General features: G+C 41.8%; 1 protein-coding gene and 1 pseudogene across 1 annotated transcript; one reads left to right on the top strand and one right to left on the bottom strand.

Moving 5' to 3' along the window:
* The first annotated feature begins 48 nt into the window (after window positions 1-48).
* On the top strand, window positions 49-6,902 carry LOC111951366 (dol-P-Man:Man(7)GlcNAc(2)-PP-Dol alpha-1,6-mannosyltransferase-like; annotated as a pseudogene).
* A 426-nt stretch (window positions 6,903-7,328) lies between these two features.
* On the bottom strand, window positions 7,329-13,941 carry LOC111951355 (zinc finger BED domain-containing protein 4). The gene is made up of 2 exons (XM_023969414.2): window positions 13,612-13,941; window positions 7,329-12,129 (listed from the first exon to the last, which is right to left on the bottom strand). The coding sequence occupies exon 2, from the start codon at window positions 11,938-11,940 to the stop codon at window positions 8,113-8,115; it is 3,828 nt and encodes a 1,275-aa protein (XP_023825182.1). The 5' UTR covers window positions 11,941-12,129; window positions 13,612-13,941; the 3' UTR covers window positions 7,329-8,112.
* Window positions 13,942-19,833: the final 5,892 nt, after the last annotated feature.

Below are 19,833 nucleotides of genomic sequence, written 5' to 3'. Positions count from 1 at the left end.
TTGCTGATGTTGACAGTATCTTACCAATTTCTCACCAGTATGACCACCATGATTTCCCTGGTGTGGTGTCACGGACATTCCTTGGACCTGTATTCCTATCAACGGTCTGCTCCCCACTAATCTACCTGCTGTCACTACTGGAGGCTTCCAAATTCTACACACAACTGATGGGTATGTCTTGCTGCTATTATATGATATCCATATACAGCAGTGCAATGGAGCAGACCTGGGTCCAATAGATTTTTCACTTTTGGGACTACTCAATTGTTTCCATAGTGCCAGACAAACTAAATCAAGTATGTCTTGATATGTAAATGACAGGCCTTTCACAAATCAGTCCACTTACTCAAATGTATTGATGTGTACCTTTTTGCTGTCCAGGCGAGGTTGCCTGGGAGTGTGTGTGACGTTAGCTCTATGGCACATGCAGAGGGAGGTTCGGAGGCAGTTTGGGTCGACAGTTGCGGGACTGTTCTCTCACCTGCGCCTCACAGTTCCATCTCATGTTCTACAGCACGAGACCCCTCCCCAATGTATTTGCACTGCCAATAGGTAAGAGACACTGATATATTGTAGACATGATTGTAGTATAAAACTATCTTGGATGAAAATCTAATATACATAAGTTGTACTGAAAAAATGAAAAAATCTAAATACTGTTGGAGACAAGCCTCATGTAGGATTAAAATCTATAATAAAAATGTCAACCAATGTGTTAAAAGTACTACAGGAAATAATATATATATTTTTTTCAGATAATGTCCATAATATCTGCAGTAATAGTGGAATGATAGTGTTTCACAGTATTACTTACCCGCAGTGTTGTGATTGGCTGTGATATTCGACTATTGATTTCTCCTGCCATAGTCTCGTGTTGACCTGTTGTCAAAATAGGAAAGCTGTTATGTAGTGGATATCGGATCAAGTGGCCAATGTAAAAATCGCTCTGCCATTTCCTGGTGGCTACAATTCTACACTGTTTGCTCAATTTCTGTGAGAAAAGAAGCACTGAATATTGTAGGGAATCATTGTGCCAAAATCAATGTGAAGCACACTACCGTTTAAAAGTTTGGGGTCACTTAGAAATGTCCTTGTTTTTGAAAGAAAATCTTTTTTTTTTGTCTATTTAAAATAACATCAAATTGATCAGAATTACAGTGTAGACATTGTTATTGTTGTAAATGACTATTGTAGCTGGAATTGGCTGATGTTTAATGGAATATCTACAAAGGCGTACAGAGGCCCATTATCAGCAACCGTCACTTCTGTGTTTGGGGGTAGAAGCTGTTTAGAAGCCTCTTGGTAGCAGAGATAAGTCTATGACTAGGGTGGCTGGAGTCTTTGACCATTTTCAGGGTCTTCCTCTGACACCGCCTGGTATAGAGGTCCTGGATGGCAGGAAGCTTGACCCCAATGATGTACTGGGCTGTACGGACTACCCTCTGTAGTGCCTTGCGGTCGGAGGCCGAGCAGTTGGTCCCCCTTTGCTGCTATACCAGCCTCCACTCTGCTGGGAAGACTTTCCACTAGATGTTGGAACATTGCTGCGGGGACTTGCTTCCTTTCAGCCACAAGAGCATTAGTGAAGTAGGGCACTGATGTTGGGCGATTAGGCCTGGCTCGCAGTTGGTGTTCCAATTCATTCCAAATTGTTTGATGGGGTTGAGGTCAGGGCTCTATGCAGGCCAGTCAAGTTCTTCTCTGTGCAGGCCAGTCAAGTTCTTCCACACCGATCTCACAAACCATTTCTGTATGGACCTCGCTTTGTGCACAGGGGTATTGTCATGCTGAAACAGGAAAGGGCCTTCTCCAAACTGTTGCCAAAAAGTTGGAAGCACAGAATCGTCTAGAATGTCCTTGTATGCTGTAGTGTTAATATTACCCTTCACTGGAACTAAGGACCCTAGCCAGAGCCATGAAGAACAGCCCCAGACCATTATTCCTATTCCACCAAACTTTACAGTTGGCACTAGAGGTCGACCGATTATGATTTTTCAATACCGATACCGATTATTGGAGGGCAAAAAAAGCCGATGCCGATTAATCGGCCGATTTTATAAAAAAAAAAAATAAATATTATATATATATATATATATCATACACACACACACACATTTTTGTAATAATGACAATTGCAACAATACTGAATGAACATTTACATTTACATTTAAGTCATTTAGCAGACGCTCTTATCCAGAGCGACTTACAAATTGGAAAGTTCATACATATTCATCCTGGTACCCCCGTAGGAACAATGAACACTTTTATTTTAACTTAATATAATACATAAATACAACACACACACAGCTCTGAAGTGACAATGATACTGAAGAGTCTGCTTAGGAGACAAATACTCTCAACTGTTTGAATAAAAATAGAGTTTAAGTTACCTGTGATGAATGTTGAAAACAAAAACTGTCATTTCTATATGCAGGAAATCCTATTTTAATAATGGGCATGGTAAGAATTGACGACCAAAGTGCGAGTCATAATTCCCATGACACCTTCTAGCAAAATCTGAAAAGCGGTTCCTTCATTTATTCCATAGGATATGTTTTAGATTCACTTAAAATAAGGTCTGTGTTTCGTGTAGGCTTACACCACCTTGCCAATTTTATAACTGTGTAGATATCCATAGGACAAGGTAACTCTGATCAATATTGGCTAAATATAAGCGAAGATAAAACATTTTGTAGAGTGGATTTATGAAAATATGTTGACAAACGTTACCTTATCCTAGTGAGATTTACACGGGTATCAAAACGTCGAGGCGGTTTAAGCCTGCACGTAACACAGACCTTATTTGAAGTAGATCAAGACATTCTCTATGGAAGACATGAACCGTAAAATAACGAAGGAACCCCTTTCAAGTTCAGCCGCAAGTTATTCCAGGAATTATAACGCGTCGACTAATTCTCTCTAAACCATATACCTTTGACTAATCCGGAAACTATCACCTCGAAAACAAAACGTTTATTCCGTTCCGTATTTTATCTAACGGGTGGCATCCATGAGTCTAAATATTCCTGTTACATTGCACAACCTTCAATGTTATGTCATAATTACGTAAAATTCTGGCAAATTAGTTCGCAAAGAGCCAGGCGGCCCAAAATGTTGCATATACCCTGACTCTGCGTGCAATAAACGCAAGAGAAATGACACAATTTCACCTGGTTAATATTGCCTGCTAACCTGGATTTCTTTTAGCTAAATATGCAGGTTTAAAAATATATACTTGTGTATTGATTTTAAGAAAGGCATTGATGTTTATGGTTAAGTACACATTGGAGCAATGACAGTCATAGATTGATTGTTTTTTATAAGATAAGTTTAATGCTAGCTAGCAATTTACCTTAGCTTACTGCATTCGCGTAACAGGCAGGCTCCTCGTGGAGTGCAATGTAATCAGTGTTAGAGCATTGGACTAGTTAACTGTAAAGTTGCAAGATTGGATCCCCCGAGCTGACAAGGACAAAAATCTGTCATTCTGCCTAGGCCGTCATTGAAAATAAGAATGTGTTCTTAACTGACTTGCCTAGATAAATAAGGATTAAATAAAGGTGTAAAAAAAAAAAAACATCGGCAAATTGGCGCACAAAAATACCGATTTCCGATTATTAAAACTTGAAGTCGACCTCTAGTTGGCACTATGAATTTGGGCAGGTAGCGTTCTCCTGTAATCCGCCAAACCCAGATTAGTCCGTCGGACTGCCAGATGGTGAAATGTGATTCATCACTCCAGAGAACGCGTTTCCACTGCTCAAGAGTCCAATGGCGGCGAGCTTTACATCCCTCCAGCCGACGCTTGGCATTGTACGTAGTGATCTTAGGCTTGTGTGTGGCTGCTCAGCATTGGAAACCCATTTCATGAAGCTCCCGAAAATATAGTTATTGTGGAGATGTTGCCTCCAGAGGCAGTTGGGAACTTGGTAGTGAGGACAGACGATTTTTACGTGCTTCGGCACGGTCTCGTTCTGTGAGCTTGTGTGGCCTACCACTTCGCGGCTGAGCTGTTCGTTGCTCCTAGATGTTTCCACTTCACAATAACAGCATTTACAGTTGACCGGGGTAGCTTTAGCATGGCAGAAATTTGATGAACTGACTTGTTGGAAAGGTGGCATGTTATGACGGTGCCACATTGGAATCAGTGAGCTCTTCAGTAAGGGAAATTCTACTGCCAATATTTGTCTATGGAGATTGCATGGCTGTGTGCTCAATTGTATACCCGTCAGCAACGTGTGTGGGTGTCCACAAACTTTTGTATATATAGTGTATTTTAGGAGTCTTTTCTTCCAGCAGTTTCTCTGATGGTAATCTTGTGCAGTTAAAGGTCTGTTATGTTTTCTCCCTAGTCCTGTTGGCATTCACTGCATGGATGGGGCAGAGGTACGTGTCTTTCCTATGTCTCTCTACTCTTGTCATCATCGTGTTTAGATCAGAACTGTCTCTCTACCTGGGTCTGATGCTGCTCATGTCATTACTGAGCAGAAGGCTAGGGATCCTTCAACTGCTCTACTATGCCATTCCTGCAGGTGCCCTGTCACTAGGTAAATCTGTTATCAGAAAGACTAATTCTGGTTCTGGATAACTACAGGGTGTTCAGGCTTTTGCTCCAGCCCAGCACTAACACACCTGGCTAAGCTATAGTAGTTAGATGAGTCGGGTGTGCTGTAGCTTGCCTGGAACAAATGCATACATATCCTGTAGTTTTTCAGGATTATAAGTGTTATAAATGTATAAGCTCTTTTAGATGAACGTCTAATTTTGTCTCCTCTCTCTTTCAGCTTTGACTGTCGGCATTGACTCATTCTTCTGGAATAAGCTGATTTGGCCCGAGGGCCAGGTACTCTGGTACAACACCATCCTGAACAAGAGCTCCAACTGGGGAATATCCTTCACTTCACTCAATGCCTGTTATAAACTCATAACAATGTTCACAAAGTCAACTAATTAAATAATTCAACACAGCTTTAGACACCTGCTTTTCCTTGATCGATTCTGAGTTAGTATAAACGTTTGTGATAATATTATGAAAGTAAAGGGTTAATTTTCCACTCATCACGGAGAGCCCACTTTTGACCTGAAAACAACAACTTGCTACCTTTCCTTGACTTTCTCCCCCAGTAAACCGCCCCCTTTCTGTGGTACTTCTACTCTGCTCTGCCCCGTGCTCTGGGCTGCGCAGTGCTGTTCGTCCCCTTAGGCCTGCTGGACAGACGGACACGCACCCTGCTGCTGCCTACTGTAGGATTTATCCTGCTCTACTCTTTCCTGCCCCATAAGGAGCTACGCATTATCCTCTACACCTTCCCTGTGCTGAATATAGTGGCCGCACGGGGCTGCTCCTTCATGTAAGGAGAAAAAGGCTGTTATTGGCATGATTGTTGTCTGTTCAGGGAGGTCAATTTAGTATAATGTTGCAAAAATATGATTATTTTGACATTTTTGGCCTTCAGGATGTTGGAGTCACAGTTCAATTGTCTTTCAGGGGACATGTGGTATGGACCTTAAAAAAGTATGATTCTTGGTCCTACAGTCTGAACAACTACCACAAATCTTGGATGTATAAACTTGGCTCCTTAATCGTGGTTGGCCAGTTGGTGACAAATGCTGCATACTCCAGCATATCTCTGTACGTGTCCCATCACAACTACCCTGGAGGCCGGGGGGGTGCAGGTACTGCATAAACTAGTACCATCTACATCAGGTAAGAGCAGTGAAGTAGTAGAGGGTAAATGCACGTCAAGGCTGTTTACACGCCTTTCTTATTTTGAGCGAGTGTTTAACCACCTTTTGTGGAAAATGTATTAAAAGTATAGTAGGGAGCGTCAATTTACTCGCTGTTATCAGCGTTTAACCACTATCACTTGACTTGGTAAGAGGTTATACATTTTTTTGTTATATCATATCAGTTATCAAATCAGACAGTGAGGAAAATGTCATGGTTGGTTGTCCATTGCTTCTCCTCAGATGTCTCTGTTCATATTGATGTATTTGCTGCCCAAACTGGAGTGTCACATTTCTTAGAACTGAACAGAAACTGGAGGTTAGTTTGACTGGGTATTCTATTCTGGAATATAACTGTTTCCAACCTTCTAAAGGCATTCTAAGGATTCAGCTTTGTGTTCTATTGTCAGGTATGACAAGAGAGAAGACATTGGCCCTGGATACCCTGATATGAAGACATACTCCCATGTTCTGATGGAGGCCAATGCCACCCACATAGCACTACTCAAAGACTCCCACGTGCCTTTGGCCTTCATCCAAGGTTACAGCAACATGACGTTGAATGCCTTTCGGTTTCCTTTCTTCAGTATAAACCTGGGAGACAAACTGGTGTTGCTAGAAAGAGTACCTGACCCTCCCAGTTGAACTGAGGAAAGTGATGTAGTTTTTCAGGATTTAGTATTTTATGACCATATTGTAAATAACTAAAACTAAATTGCAGTGTATAGAGTTCTGTTTTCAATCACTCTTTTGGGATATAAGTTGGTTGGAACCAGATATTGGTAGGATACACTGATAGGATCACCTGCTTTGTCATTTACATATAAAAAATAAAATAAAAAAGTCTGGCTAGGCTAGCTTAGATCTCCATTCACATGCAAAGTTGTATACCAGGCCTTTCATTACTTCAACTGAAAATGATCCATATCCTCCAATTTTACTCCACCAAACCAGGTAACTGGTTTAATGTCTAACACTTCCTCCAAACGAAGTGGTCAGATAACCCCAGTGCAATAACTGCCATCCTTCAAAACAGTGTTTTTTTTATATCTGAAATAAGTTCAAAGAACTCATTATGCTAGTTCTCCATTTAATGTTTTGTATGTATTTATAGTTTCCTATATGAACAAAACAGCTCATCGTGAGCTTTGGAATAAAACTGAAGAGGAAATGTTTGTTGACTTACAAGGAAGTACTTGTGCCACTTGAGGCAATATTATATGCTTTGAGACCACTTTTCAGAAAGGTTACATTTAAATGTTGCAAATAGACATTCCCTGGTGAGTGTTCTCCCTACTAAATAACTAACTTGGATCTAACCCCCCCCCCCCTTAAAAGAGTTAGATGCACTATTGTAAAGTGGTTGTTCCACTGGATATCATAAGGTGAATGCACCAATTTGTAAGTCGCTCTGGATAAGAGCGTCTGCTAAATGACTTAAATGTAATGTAAATATGACATCACACTAAGTGAAACTGGCAGGTAGTGCCTTAACTTTTCTAGTAAGAACATATTTTCTGTTGCCAAACAGTTTGCTAGTGTCCCCTACCAAACATGGCAATTTTTGTACACAAACCATAAAAATAAACAGGAACAAAGGATTACATAAGAAACCTTTTATTTACAAATAACCACAATTTGCATGGTTCCAGTCTGAATGCTTCCACATTTATGAAATTAAGTTCAACAATCATTATAACAAATGTACAGTACATTTTACTTGACAACCCATAATTTAATCCCTTGAAAATAAATGTAATTGTGCTAAAGACATATCAAACAAATTGCTTCTGAAAAAAATACAGCAATCTTGCATAATATTAAAATATTTCAGCAAGTTAAAAAAAGCAATTTCTAAATCGACAGTACCATGAGCCACATTCATAATGAAATAAATAACAAACTTAACATCTTTCAGTCACAGCATTTATTTTTGGGCAATGTGTTCATTTAGAAGAAGAAAAAAAACAGCATCTTGTTTCTAATATTTTAAGCCATTTAAATTGAAAGACTTGATTTGCGCATCAAAGTATTTACAGCATTTTGACCTGAATTAGTTTTGGATAAGGCACAAGGAGAGAGAAGACAAAATTAAGACACAGGAACAAATATTCACAACCCCTACCGCTAAATGCACCCCTCCCTCCCTGACACTTTTCACTGAGGCTCTGACTGATGCAAGTTCTAAAGTGTTGACAGTAGTACACAAAATGCAATTAAGAATAACTTCATTAACAATTCCAAATGTGCTCATGTTTTGAAAATGAAGCTCAGTGTATTGTCTATTCTCCTTTAGTTACCCCTGAATCTAAAAAGTTACCCCTGTCATTTCACAGTTCTATGAATTGGACCTTGCTAAGGAGCCTCATAAGCAATGTTTTTAAATCAGTGCTGATAATAAATTAAGGGTAGGTTGACCTTTAGAAAGAGAAGCCCCTCCATGTTTTCTAGTAATGGCATGGGCTGATTCAGAGCGCAGTTCACACTGGCTGTGCTGAACAGAATCTCTGCTGGGACAATGCTGGGAGGGCAGCCCACGTAGCGGACAGCGACCTTGGCAAGGTCAGGCCACAGTAACTTCTTCAGGTTCCAGTAGTCCAGTGGATCACAGCTTTGATCAAGTATGTCCTCCTCCAAGTATTCCAGCACTGCCAGCTCTGATGATTTTGGCTTGTCCTCCTGTTTTATCTTGTGTCTGATGTCATCCATTAGCGCCCAGAGGTTGTCCTTGTTTGGGGGAGAACCGCTTGATGAAACTGGGACCTCTCCACCACATCCGTTGGATAGTGAAGGCTTTATCTCAATTGAGGTAGAAAGGGACACCTGAAGTTCACTGATGAGGTCTTGTTTGCATTGCTCCGCCTCTTCCTCTGTGAACAAGGAAGTCTTGTACCGCGGGTCCAGCATTGTCGCCCAAGTGTACCTGGGGTRGRGTAGGGTRGARGACATCCTYCTCACCATCGCTTCCTTCAGAGACTTGAGCATGTTGTCGATGCCCATCGTCTCGTCAAAGAGCATGTCTATCTTCCGGTTGAGGATGTGGATCAGTGGTATGACTTGACCCAAAGTGGCAGTGCGATTGCTCATCTCCCTGCAGGCCACTTCGAAGGGCTTCAACGCATTGCATACCGACTGCATCACTTCCCACTGGTCGCAACTGATCATTTCCCTGAAGTTGCACTCTATTGACATCTCGTCAACCGCTTTCTTTTGTTCCACCAGACGTTCAAGCATGAAGAAGGATGTCCTCCATTTTGAGGGAACGTCCTGTATGAGGCAATTTTCAGGTAGCTGGTAAACCTTCTGCAGTTCTGCCAACTTCTCCTTTGCTTTGTCTGAGCGATACACMCGCTCACAGATCTTCCGAGCYWTGCTTAGAAGGTTCTGYACCATCCTCTGACTCTTTATGGCTTCGRTCACAATTAGYTCTATGGTGTGMCCAAAGCACTGCACGATGACATGGTRGTTGTCCTCCAGGACGTTTGCAATYGCATTGTTGTCGGTTACAGTGAATCCTTTCTTCAGCCCTAAGGAGCTGATCCAGGTGTCCCAGAAGTATTCGAGCTGCTTCTGTATATTGAGCGTGTCATGGTCACAGTCTACCTGTGACACACTGAGGAGAGCGGAGCAGTGAAAGTCCTCGCCCTGAGGTCTAACACATGATTCGTATGAAACCCAGTGGGCAGTAAGAGTCAGAAATTCCCGAGTCTGGCTAGTGACCCAGATGCTTGTTGTAAAATGGACAATACCACTCTCAGCCTCTTTCAGGTGTGTGAGAACAACCTCCTTCACCCTCTCATACATGTCTGGTATGGCAGTGCTGGTGAAATACGAAGAGGAGGGTAGAGAATATTGGGGTTGAAGATACTCCAGTAATCGGTTCAAACCAGTGTTCTCTACTAAGGCTGATGGCTGAAGATCCAGTGCAAGCATTTCGGCAACGAGTMTGGTGATTWTTTTGGCAACCGGWTGGTAMTCATCAAATCTTTCACAGTTTTCYTCATACACAGAAGTGTCCATGAGTTCGTGTTTAACGTGAATTTCAGCAGACGGCACATCACCTGAGATAGTACTGTTACTTTCAAGAACATTTCCATGAAATCTCTGCATGTGCCTGAATAAACAACTAGTTCCGAGGTTTGTCGTCTTTTTGCCCCGACTTATTGTGCGGCTACAGTGCAAACAAACCACCTTAGTGGGATCYGAAGGGGAAATAGAAAAATGATTCCACAACTTTGATGTCTTTTTACTGAACACAGAGTTYTGTGGCRTTTTCTCTTTGGCAGGGCTGTTYGWCAGTTTGGCTGGAACAGCCTCAGCAGCAGAGAGAYTAGCGTAGGGAWGAGGTGAGGAGTCCTTATCYTTTGTGCTTTTTTGGTTTTTGAGMACATCAGGGTGCCTTCTCATTAGATGCCTCATCAAACAGCTGGTTCCGAAGTCMCCCCGTTTCCCCCGGCTGATGACACAGGGGCAGTATCGYCAGAGGGCTTTAAGCTGATCCKCTGGAGAGACYATGAAATGGTGCCACACTTCGGATTTCACKCGTTTCATGATTTTTTTYTTTTGTTGGAAYATTGAACTCGCCGGATCCTCTTTCAGGCCTGAGCCCTCTAGYGARAGATCYCACYGTGAGGYAGGTAAAGGAACATCCTCATCTRMAAGTCCAAAGCAGAGATTGAGGGAGGAATCCTGTTCTGATTGGTTTATTGTGTCATCAGACTCCTCCTTCACATCCATGCTTTCATCTTCGTTATGGGGCATTTCGCCAGATATTGTTTCTGGGGAGGATGGAGCGAAAGGGGATTCTTTTTTAATCTCCATTAATGAGTCCTGATGCAGCTGAGAGCGAGACAATAGTGTTGGTGGGTTTGTATATGGTGGTGGAATGTTCGAGCCCTGTCCATTTTCTTCAATGACAATTTCTCTGTGGGCTCTCCACATATGGCGAATCAGACAGCTTGTTCCCAGGTCCTTTCCATTTTTACCCCTGCTAAATTCATTCATGCAGTGTATGCATACTGCTTTGGAACTGTCAGCAGGGGACAGGTAGAAATGCTTCCACACAGCCGATCTTCTACGAGAACTTGAGTTTTTGGGAGTTGCAGCGAGGCGCTCACACCCACCTCCATCCATCGCGTCTTCATGGTTGTTGTTGGAATGTGAGGATGAGACTGTGCCAGTGTCGTTTTTGGCACCCTTTTCGAGTTTTGGTAACACTTCTTTGGATGATGATATGTCAGAGCCCTCTGCTGAAGAGGTGGACGGTGAAGAGTTCTTTCGTGAGGCAGGAGTAGTAATGCTAGCTGCCAGGCTTCCGTTATTTGATGAATTTGAGGGGGGTATTACAGATGAGGCAACTGAAGCAGTCAGAGTATTTGAGGAGAGGTCGCCATCTTGTAAAAGCACAGTGGGGTGAGCCCTTCGTACGTGCCTCATTAAACAACTTGTACTGAGGTCCTTCTCGTTCTTACCTCGACTGAACTCTTTCATACAGTACATACAGATTGCTTTGGTACTATCGCGTGGAGATATGCAGAAATGGTTCCAGGCAGGGGATTTCTTCCTGGGATTAGCGTTAGTGGGACTTCTCATGGATGACAATAGGCTTTGAGTGACAGCATCCATCGCAACATCATAAAGAGTGCTTGTGTACCCACTAAGCATACTACTGTAATCATCTGTATTGTCATCTGTATCGTCTCTAGTAACAAAGGGGCCTACAGAACTATCATACGATAACCTTTCATCCTCTTGGGTCCCCTTCATACTGTTTGGATCCTCCTCTTCCTCATTATGTTCAGATGTGCCATTTTCTATCTTGACCTCAGTGTTTAGATTTAGGATTTTGTTTGAAATGGCTGGAGAAGTAGGCCTAAGAGAGTCCTCTTTATCACATGCCTCATCTGCTTCATTGACAGACTCATTAATTGTTAATTGTCCATCAACCTGAGAAATAGATAAATTGTCTGGTTCCTCCTCGTGAATAGAAGCCACGGGGGAAGAGTCTTTAGCCCGTGTTTTAGACAGACAAACGGTTTTTGCGTCTGCAGTGTCATGGGGGGTGATGCTGTATGATTTAAACACGTAGCCATCTTGCCCCTCAATTTTTAGACATGTTCCTTTTGCCTCTCTTTTCTTGTTTTCTATGCCATTAGTTTCTGAGTCTACTACATCTTCTTCACTCTTAAGAGAGAGGTCTTCCTCTCCATCCATGTTAGCCGACCAAAGTTCTGGGAGAAAATCAAATTTTCTTATCTAATGCAGCTTGCCAAAAGTTAATGAGTGTGAGCATTTCTCACGCCAACGTTTCAGTCTTTGTCCAGATCAAAAGGAGCAAGCTTGTAGTCCATTTTCTCTATTTACGAAAGTGTCAAGAGAAGTTTCCACCTTTTCTAGTAGGATCTGGAATGAGAGAAATTCAATAAAACATTTGATATTTCAGCAAATAGCAGATAAAAACAAGTTGACAGACTAGAAACTGTTTATAGCATGTCAGGCTGCAATCCAAAGGTCCTCACATTACCCCTAAAACAGATGTTTTAGGTTATATTATATATTAGCCATGCTTAGCAGTATGACAGTGTAGAGTTCTACCTGAATTAATTGCACCCACCTGGTGTCCCAGGTCTAAATTAGTCCCTGATTAGAGGAACTAAAAAAAAAAGCAGTGTAACTGGCTCCGAGGTCCAGAGTGATACTAGCCTACCATTGTTTAGGTGGTATCCCACCCAAAACATGTATATTCAATTGGTTTCAATGTTGGTGCGCATTGCTTCCAGCAATGACTAACTTGGATCCTTTAAGCCCAATCTATGACAAAATGTAAAGTCTAGCATTCATTGGTGACATTTTATCAATATTCAAAGTAGGTATGTTAATAATTTAATGTAATTAAGTGATGGGAGTATAATTTCCCAATTTATGATTGAAAAATAGCCTAGAACACAACACATTGTTATTGGTTATCAAATTAATAAACGGTTTCATGGTTGCCACAGTAAGTAAACCTTTTATTAGCAACAATGTCTTTAATTTGCCTAAAAATTAAACTGCTTATTTACACAGGGATATTGAGTGTTTATAAAATAAACTAACCCAGAACAAGAGACAAATGGGTAATTGATCGTTATTCATGCAAGCAGCCAGTAAGCTACCAGCAAACCACAACGAATGTTGTGTTTCACCAAGACTGTAGCAACCATAGACAATCCGATCGGATCATAATTATGTCTGGAATCTAGACAAAACAACTAGAGTGGTATCATACTCCTTTTTCTAACTAGAACGTTATCCAACTGCTAACGAGCTAGTTAGCTTGACAGCTAGCTAGTTACAGGAGACTTATTTCCTGATACAGCGTTAGTTGGCTGGCTAGTACTTTTCCGGGTAGAGTTAGCTAACGAGCAACATCCAGGATTAAGGTGTGACACATTGATTTGCTTTAAAATAGTAGCTATTTCACTCAATTTATAAATTTGGAGCCAAATGAGGTAATGCTAACCCTAGATAGCCAGCCAAGTTAATAGCAGTGTCTGAGGCTAGCTAGGTTAGCTACACAAAAAACATGCACGCACACACACACCGTATGCGTTTCTAAAACAGAAATCGGAAACCATAACTTCACAAACCGACTATCCTTTCAACTACATATATGAAGCAGCCTGTGTATTAACTGGCAACAGCGTCCGATACAGTACGGAACCTGGTCGTGCCAGCTAGCTAGGCCACACTGGGCATAACCTGTCTGGTGAGACAGAACCAGATCCTTCCCTTGTAATGGAACAGAAGAACCACAGACCAACCGAATCAGCCCAGCACATTACTCACGACGTTATTTTAACAAAGAGACCCCCTAGAAATCACAGACCAAMATAGTATACATACCTTGAAATCTTAGTGTATAATTCACTGGCTTTCTGTAACTAAACAGTTAAATACGACACATTTGATTGATCCATAGGGGGATTTACTTCGTTGCTTTGTCTCCTAGCAGTTCACATTCAGTTGAAGCAGGTCCACACAGCGTCGGACGGAAGAAACACGCTTTATGACGTCACTGGGTTGAAGGGTTTTCCAATATGGCGACAGGGACAATAAAAAAACACAAAAAATTCGTCGATAAAGCAACATTTCTTAATAGATCGATACGTGCATACTACTTCTTGACAGACGTWATGATGTATTATTGGCATTGTTTGCATATACCGTCGCCAATACAGGGACAATAATCAATTTTCCCAACGGTGTTGTTTCTTTTTCTCCTGTTATTACTGCTCTTAAATTTTAACCTTACCAACGGGGTTTCTTGACCTGAAGTGTCTCTCCCAGGGGCACTGAAATCATCACGGGTGGGCATATGGTTTACACAACAAAACTCGACACATTTATGAACATATTTGACTTGTCTTATTTCTAGAAGCACAGGTATAACACATTGTTATGAAAGTCTTGTTGTATAATAGTCATTGTTCACTAATCACTGCTGAGAACAATGAATGTGAACTCTAAATGCTACTATATGTGGAGTGAGTCTAAATTTAGACAGTCTGTCTCAACCAGCATGAAACACACATTAAATGGGAATTTGAATGTTAATACAGACTGAATTTAGAGCAAATTACTAGGCTGCATGTATGTAAATCCTCATGCATGCTTTGAGGCTTCACAGGACAGGGGGCAGATGGGGCCAAAGATGGTGTATAGTTTACTCTGGCCACTTGTGAACATATTTGAAAGGTTCCTGTCTGTGTAAGTGGGCTTTCCCTCTCTCGCGTGAGCATGCTTTCCCGCATGAGCTCATGGTTCCTCCGTAATATCTGCCATGCTCACGAGAGAGAGGCAACATCTGGCTCAGAGATATTTTTGTTATTTTATTAGGATCCCAATTAGCTGTTGCGAAAGCAGCAGCTACTTTTCCTGAGATCCACATGAAACGTTCTGTCCTTGACAAGAACTGCTCAAGGACAGAACAACATATATTTAAAAACAGCACACACAGCCTACATATCAATACACAKACACAAAATATATAGGTAAAATAGGGAAGAGGCTTGAACAGACTTTGAGGTATGTTTACTCCCGTTTGGTCGGTGTGGCGAGGTGTGACATAATAATGCCGTGTTCAAAACAACTGGGAACTCGGAAATCTCCGACTTCTGATTTCAGTGCTTTCAAGACAACTGGGAACTCGGGAGAAAAACAGCTCCAATTAGGAAAAATAGTTTTGAATGGTCATCTAATTCGATATTCCAAGTAAGGAACTTGGGCCTCTTTGTAGAGCTCCAACTTACCGACCTGAAGATCACTGATGTTATGATTTAAAATCAGATTTCCCAGTTGTCTTGAAAGCACCATAAAGCAATGATTGATGTATTTAAAGGGCAGTGGCCATGCTGACAGCGATCCCCAATCCACAACCCGTTTTTCAACTATTTGTTCAGTACTGCATCGTCTGTTAAATTGAACGTTCCAGAATTTAAAAACTTACTGAACACTGCCCTGTTATATTTAGTGTCCCCTCAGTACTTATAAGGCACACTTGAGGACCTGAGTGGCTCCGTTTCTATGGTAAGCTTAAAGGGGCAGCTGAACATTTTTGTCTCATCTGTGATATTTTGTCTAAAAGACTCAGGTCACAAAATATTAAATTGAGCAAAATACCACATTACTTCTTATTAGTCATACACTCCTTGTTTTATAAACATTACTAAGCATTCTCATCCATTTTGATTTGTGTTTTTTGGTGTAATTAATGGCTGGTAAAAAATCTGAGTGGCTGGTAGATTTTTTTATTTACCTGCCACAGTGGCTGGTAGACAAAAAAGTTAGTTGTAGGCCCTGGTAGCAAGGACTGAGAAGTGAGAACGAGATAGTCAGGTGTCATACATACGTTCACTGTCACTCACCAAGGCAGGATAGGACGGGTATGTCGTGAAAATTCTACACATGGGACACTAAAGTCAATCTTAAATTAATCATTCTTTATTAACAGCAAGCTGGAGATGTCACCGTCAAACTTAGATGCATAAAGTACCGGTCTGAAGTCCTGTACGTTCTCTTATATACTGCTTACACAGACAAGTCATATTTGCATGATTTAGCTTATTCATTATTCATCATTAATTCATCATTACAACTCCTGGCCCTAGCTATAGTATATAACCAGAGCCCAGAGTTTTCCTGAGGGGTATACTATGATGCACGCTATATAAACATTAATTCAAGCAATTCTATTCATGATTTACAGTCCGAATTTTATTATTTTTGTAATATCAAGATTTCCAGTGAGTTGTGACGTATTTAACCTGTGTATTGATGTGTTGATGCTGTCACTGTTAGAATGGCTCTTGAAGTGTTTTTCTCTATTTACAGTGAACCCCTCAGTTTGCTTGTAAGTTTATTACGAAAGATCTCACCATGAACGCCTTAACACGTCAACATGACATCTACGTGTACATCATGCTATTAAGTCGTGCACATGTACACGCGACATTTACGTGTCACGTTGTTAGTTTACGTGTCTGTTTAGTTTATTATTAAAGATCTCACCATGAACGCCTTACAAACGCCTACATGTACATGATTTTGTAAAAAATATTTTTCATTTGCCAGAGTAATGAAATTCATTTCATTTGTTGATTTAGCTAAAATAGGCATATCACTTTAATACAACAATTATTAGAATAGTTGATTTGTAGCCAGCCACCATTACTGTGTAGATATGCCTAATCAATACGGACACAAGGGCTTTTTTGTTGGAGGTAGCCCTATTCAGAAATAAGAGGTAGCCTAGGTCTGGAGTGGCACATTCAAAACCACTCGGGAACTCAGCAATCTCTGAATTCCGACTTCAGTGCGTTCAAGACAACTGGGAACTCGGGGGGGAAACACGAGCTCTGACTAGGAAAAAAAAATTGAACGGTGATCCAACTCGGAATTCCGAATCAGAAACTCTGGCATCTTTCTCTGACCTAAAAATTACTGATGTCATGATATGACCTTGTTTTTCCACTAGAGTTCCAAGTTTACCACAAATGTACCGGTTCAACAGACACAATTACTGTCACCATGCAATCCTTAGGCTATACAATTCTGTGGATATGTCTTATGGTTAAAAGCAGGGCTTGAATTGAGGGGGTATGTGAGGATATAGGCCTAAACCTTGTTATTTAGGCGGGCAAAAAGCATATGCTACCCCTTGTTTGCTTAGCCTAAGAAAAAAAACTGTCCAGGTTATATCAAATCAAATCAAATTTATTTATATAGCCCTTCTTACATCAGCTGATATCTCAAAGTGCTGTACAGAAACCCAGCCTAAAACCCCAAACAGCAAGCAATGCAGCAAAAACTCCCTAGAAAGGCCAAAACCTAGGAAGAAACCTAGAGAGGAACCAGGCTATGAGGGGTGGCCAGTCCTCTTCTGGTTGTGCCGGGTGGAGATTATAACAGAACATGGCCAAGATGTTCTAATGTTCATAAATGACCAGCATGGTCAAATAATAATAATCACAGTAGATGTCGATGGTGCAGCAAGTCAGCACCTCAGGAGTAAATGTCAGTTGTCTTTTCATAGCCGATCATTAAGAGTATCTCTACCGCTCCTGCTGTCTCTAGAGAGTCGAAAACAGCAGGTCTGGGACAGGTAGCACGTCCGGTGAACAGGTCAGGGTTCCATAGCCGCAGGCAGAACAGTTGAAACTGGAGCAGCAGCACGGCCAGGTGGACTGGGAACAGCAAGGAGTCATCATGCCAGGTAGTCCTGAGGCATGATCCTAGGGATCATGAGGTTGAACCTGAGGTTCTCTCTCGGAGAACCTCAGGTTCTCCGAGAGAGAGACAGAAATAGAGAATTAGAGAGAGCATACTTAAATTCACACAGGACACCGGATAAGACAGGAGAAGTACTCCAGATATTACAGATTGACCCTAGCCCCCTGACACATAAACTACTGCAGCATCATTACTGGAGGCTGAGACAGGAGTGGTCGGGAGACACTGTGGCCCCGTCCGACGATACCCACGGACAGGGCCAAACAGGCAGGATATAACTCCACCCACTTATAACCCCCACCCCCTCACACCACAAGAGGAATATCTTCAAACCACCAATTTACTAATCTGAGACAAGGCCGAGTATAGCCCACGAAGATCTCCCCCACGACACAAACTCGAGGGGGCCCCAACCCGGACAGGAAGATCACGTCAGTGACTCAACCCACTCAAGTGACGCACCCCTCCTAGGGACAGCATGGAAGAGCACCAGTAAGCCAGTGACTCAGCCCCCGTAATAAGGTTAGAGTTAGAGAATCCCAGTGGAGAGAGGGGAACRGGCCAGGCAGAGACAGCAAGGGCGGTTCGTCGCTCCAGAGCCTTTCCGTTCACCTTCACACCCCTGGACCAGACTACACTCAATCATAGGACCTACTGAAGAGATGAGTCTTCAATAAAGACTTAAAGGTTGAGACCGAGTCTACGTCTCTCAAATGGATAAGCTGACCATTCCATAGAATGGTTTTATTTGAGACGACTGTAGAATCATCAAGATTAATTGTCAGATCAAACAGAAGATCTCTTTGTTTCTTGGGACCTAAAACAAATGTTTCTGTTTTGTCCAAGTTTAAAAGTAAAACATTTGCAGCTATCCACTTCCTTATGCCTGAAACACAGGCTTCCAGGGAGGGCAATTTTGGGGCTTCACCATGTTTCATCGAAATGTACAGCTGGGTATCGTCCACATAGCAGTGAAAGTTAACATTATGTTTCCGAATGACATCGCCAAGAAGTAAAATATATAGTGAAAACAATAGCGGTCCTAAAACGGAACCTTGAGGAACACCGAAATGTACAGTTGATTTGTCAGAGGACAAACTATCCAAAGAGACGAACTGATATCTTGCCGACAGATAAGATCTAAACCAGGCCAGAACTTGTCCGTGTAGACCAATTTGGGTTTCCAATCTCTCCAAAATAATGTGGTGATCAATGGTATCAAAGCAGCACTAAGGTCTAGGAGCACGAGGACAGATGCAGAGCCTCAGTCTGATGCTATTAAAAGGTAATTTACCACCTTCACAAGTGCAGTCTCAGTCCTATGATGGGGTCTAAAACCAGACTGAAGTGTTTCTTATACATTGTTTGTRGTCAGGAAGGCAGTGAGTTGCTGCGCTACAGCGTTTTCAATTTCTTTTGAGAGGAATGGTAGATTCGATATAGCCAATATTTTTTTTATTTTCTGTGTCAAGGTTTGGCTTTTTCGAGAGAGGTTTTATTACTGCCACTTTTAGTGAGTTTGGTACACATCCGGTGGATAAGGAGCCGTTTATTATGTTCAACATAGGAGGGCCAAGCACGGGAAGCAGCTCTTTCAGTAGTTTAATTGGAATAGGGTCCAGTATGCAGCTTGAAGGTTTAGAGGCAATGACTATTTTCATCAATGTGTCAAGAGATATAGTATTAAAAAACTTGATCCTAGGTCCTGGCAGTGTTGTGCAGACTCAGGACAACTGAGCTTTGTAGAAATACGCAGATTTAAAGAGGAGTCTGTAATTTGCTTTCGAATGATCATTATCTTTTCTTCAAAAAGATCATTAATTTATCACTGCTGAAGTGAAAGCCATCCTCTCTTGGGGAATGCTGGTTTTTAGTTAGCTTTGCGACAGTATCAAAAATAAATGTTGGACTGTTTTTATTCTCCTCAATTAAGTTGGAAAAATAGGATGATCGAGCAGCAGTGAGGGCTCTTCGATACTGCACGGTACTGTCTTTGTCACGCCCTGACCTTAGATATCTCTGTTTTTCTATATATTTTGGTTAGGTCAGGGTGTGACTAGGGTGGGTACGCTAGTTTTGTATGTCTAGGGTTTTTGTATGTCTAGGGGTGTTGTATGTCTAGGGGTTTTGTATGTCTATGTTGGCCTGATATGGTTCCCAATCAGAGACAGCTGTTTATCGTTGTCTCTGATTGGAGATCATATTTAGGTAGCCATTTTCCTCCTTTGTGTTGTGGGATCTTGTCTACATTGAGTTGCCTGAGTGCACACCTGTAGCGTAGCGTAGCGGTCGGTCGGTCGGTCGGTCGGTCGGTCGGTCGGTCGGTCGGTCGGTCGG

Source organism: Salvelinus sp. IW2-2015, linkage group LG3, assembly GCF_002910315.2.
Source record: "Salvelinus sp. IW2-2015 linkage group LG3, ASM291031v2, whole genome shotgun sequence".
NCBI lineage: Eukaryota > Metazoa > Chordata > Actinopteri > Salmoniformes > Salmonidae > Salvelinus > Salvelinus sp. IW2-2015.
This window is presented reverse-complemented; position numbering and strand designations above follow the sequence as displayed.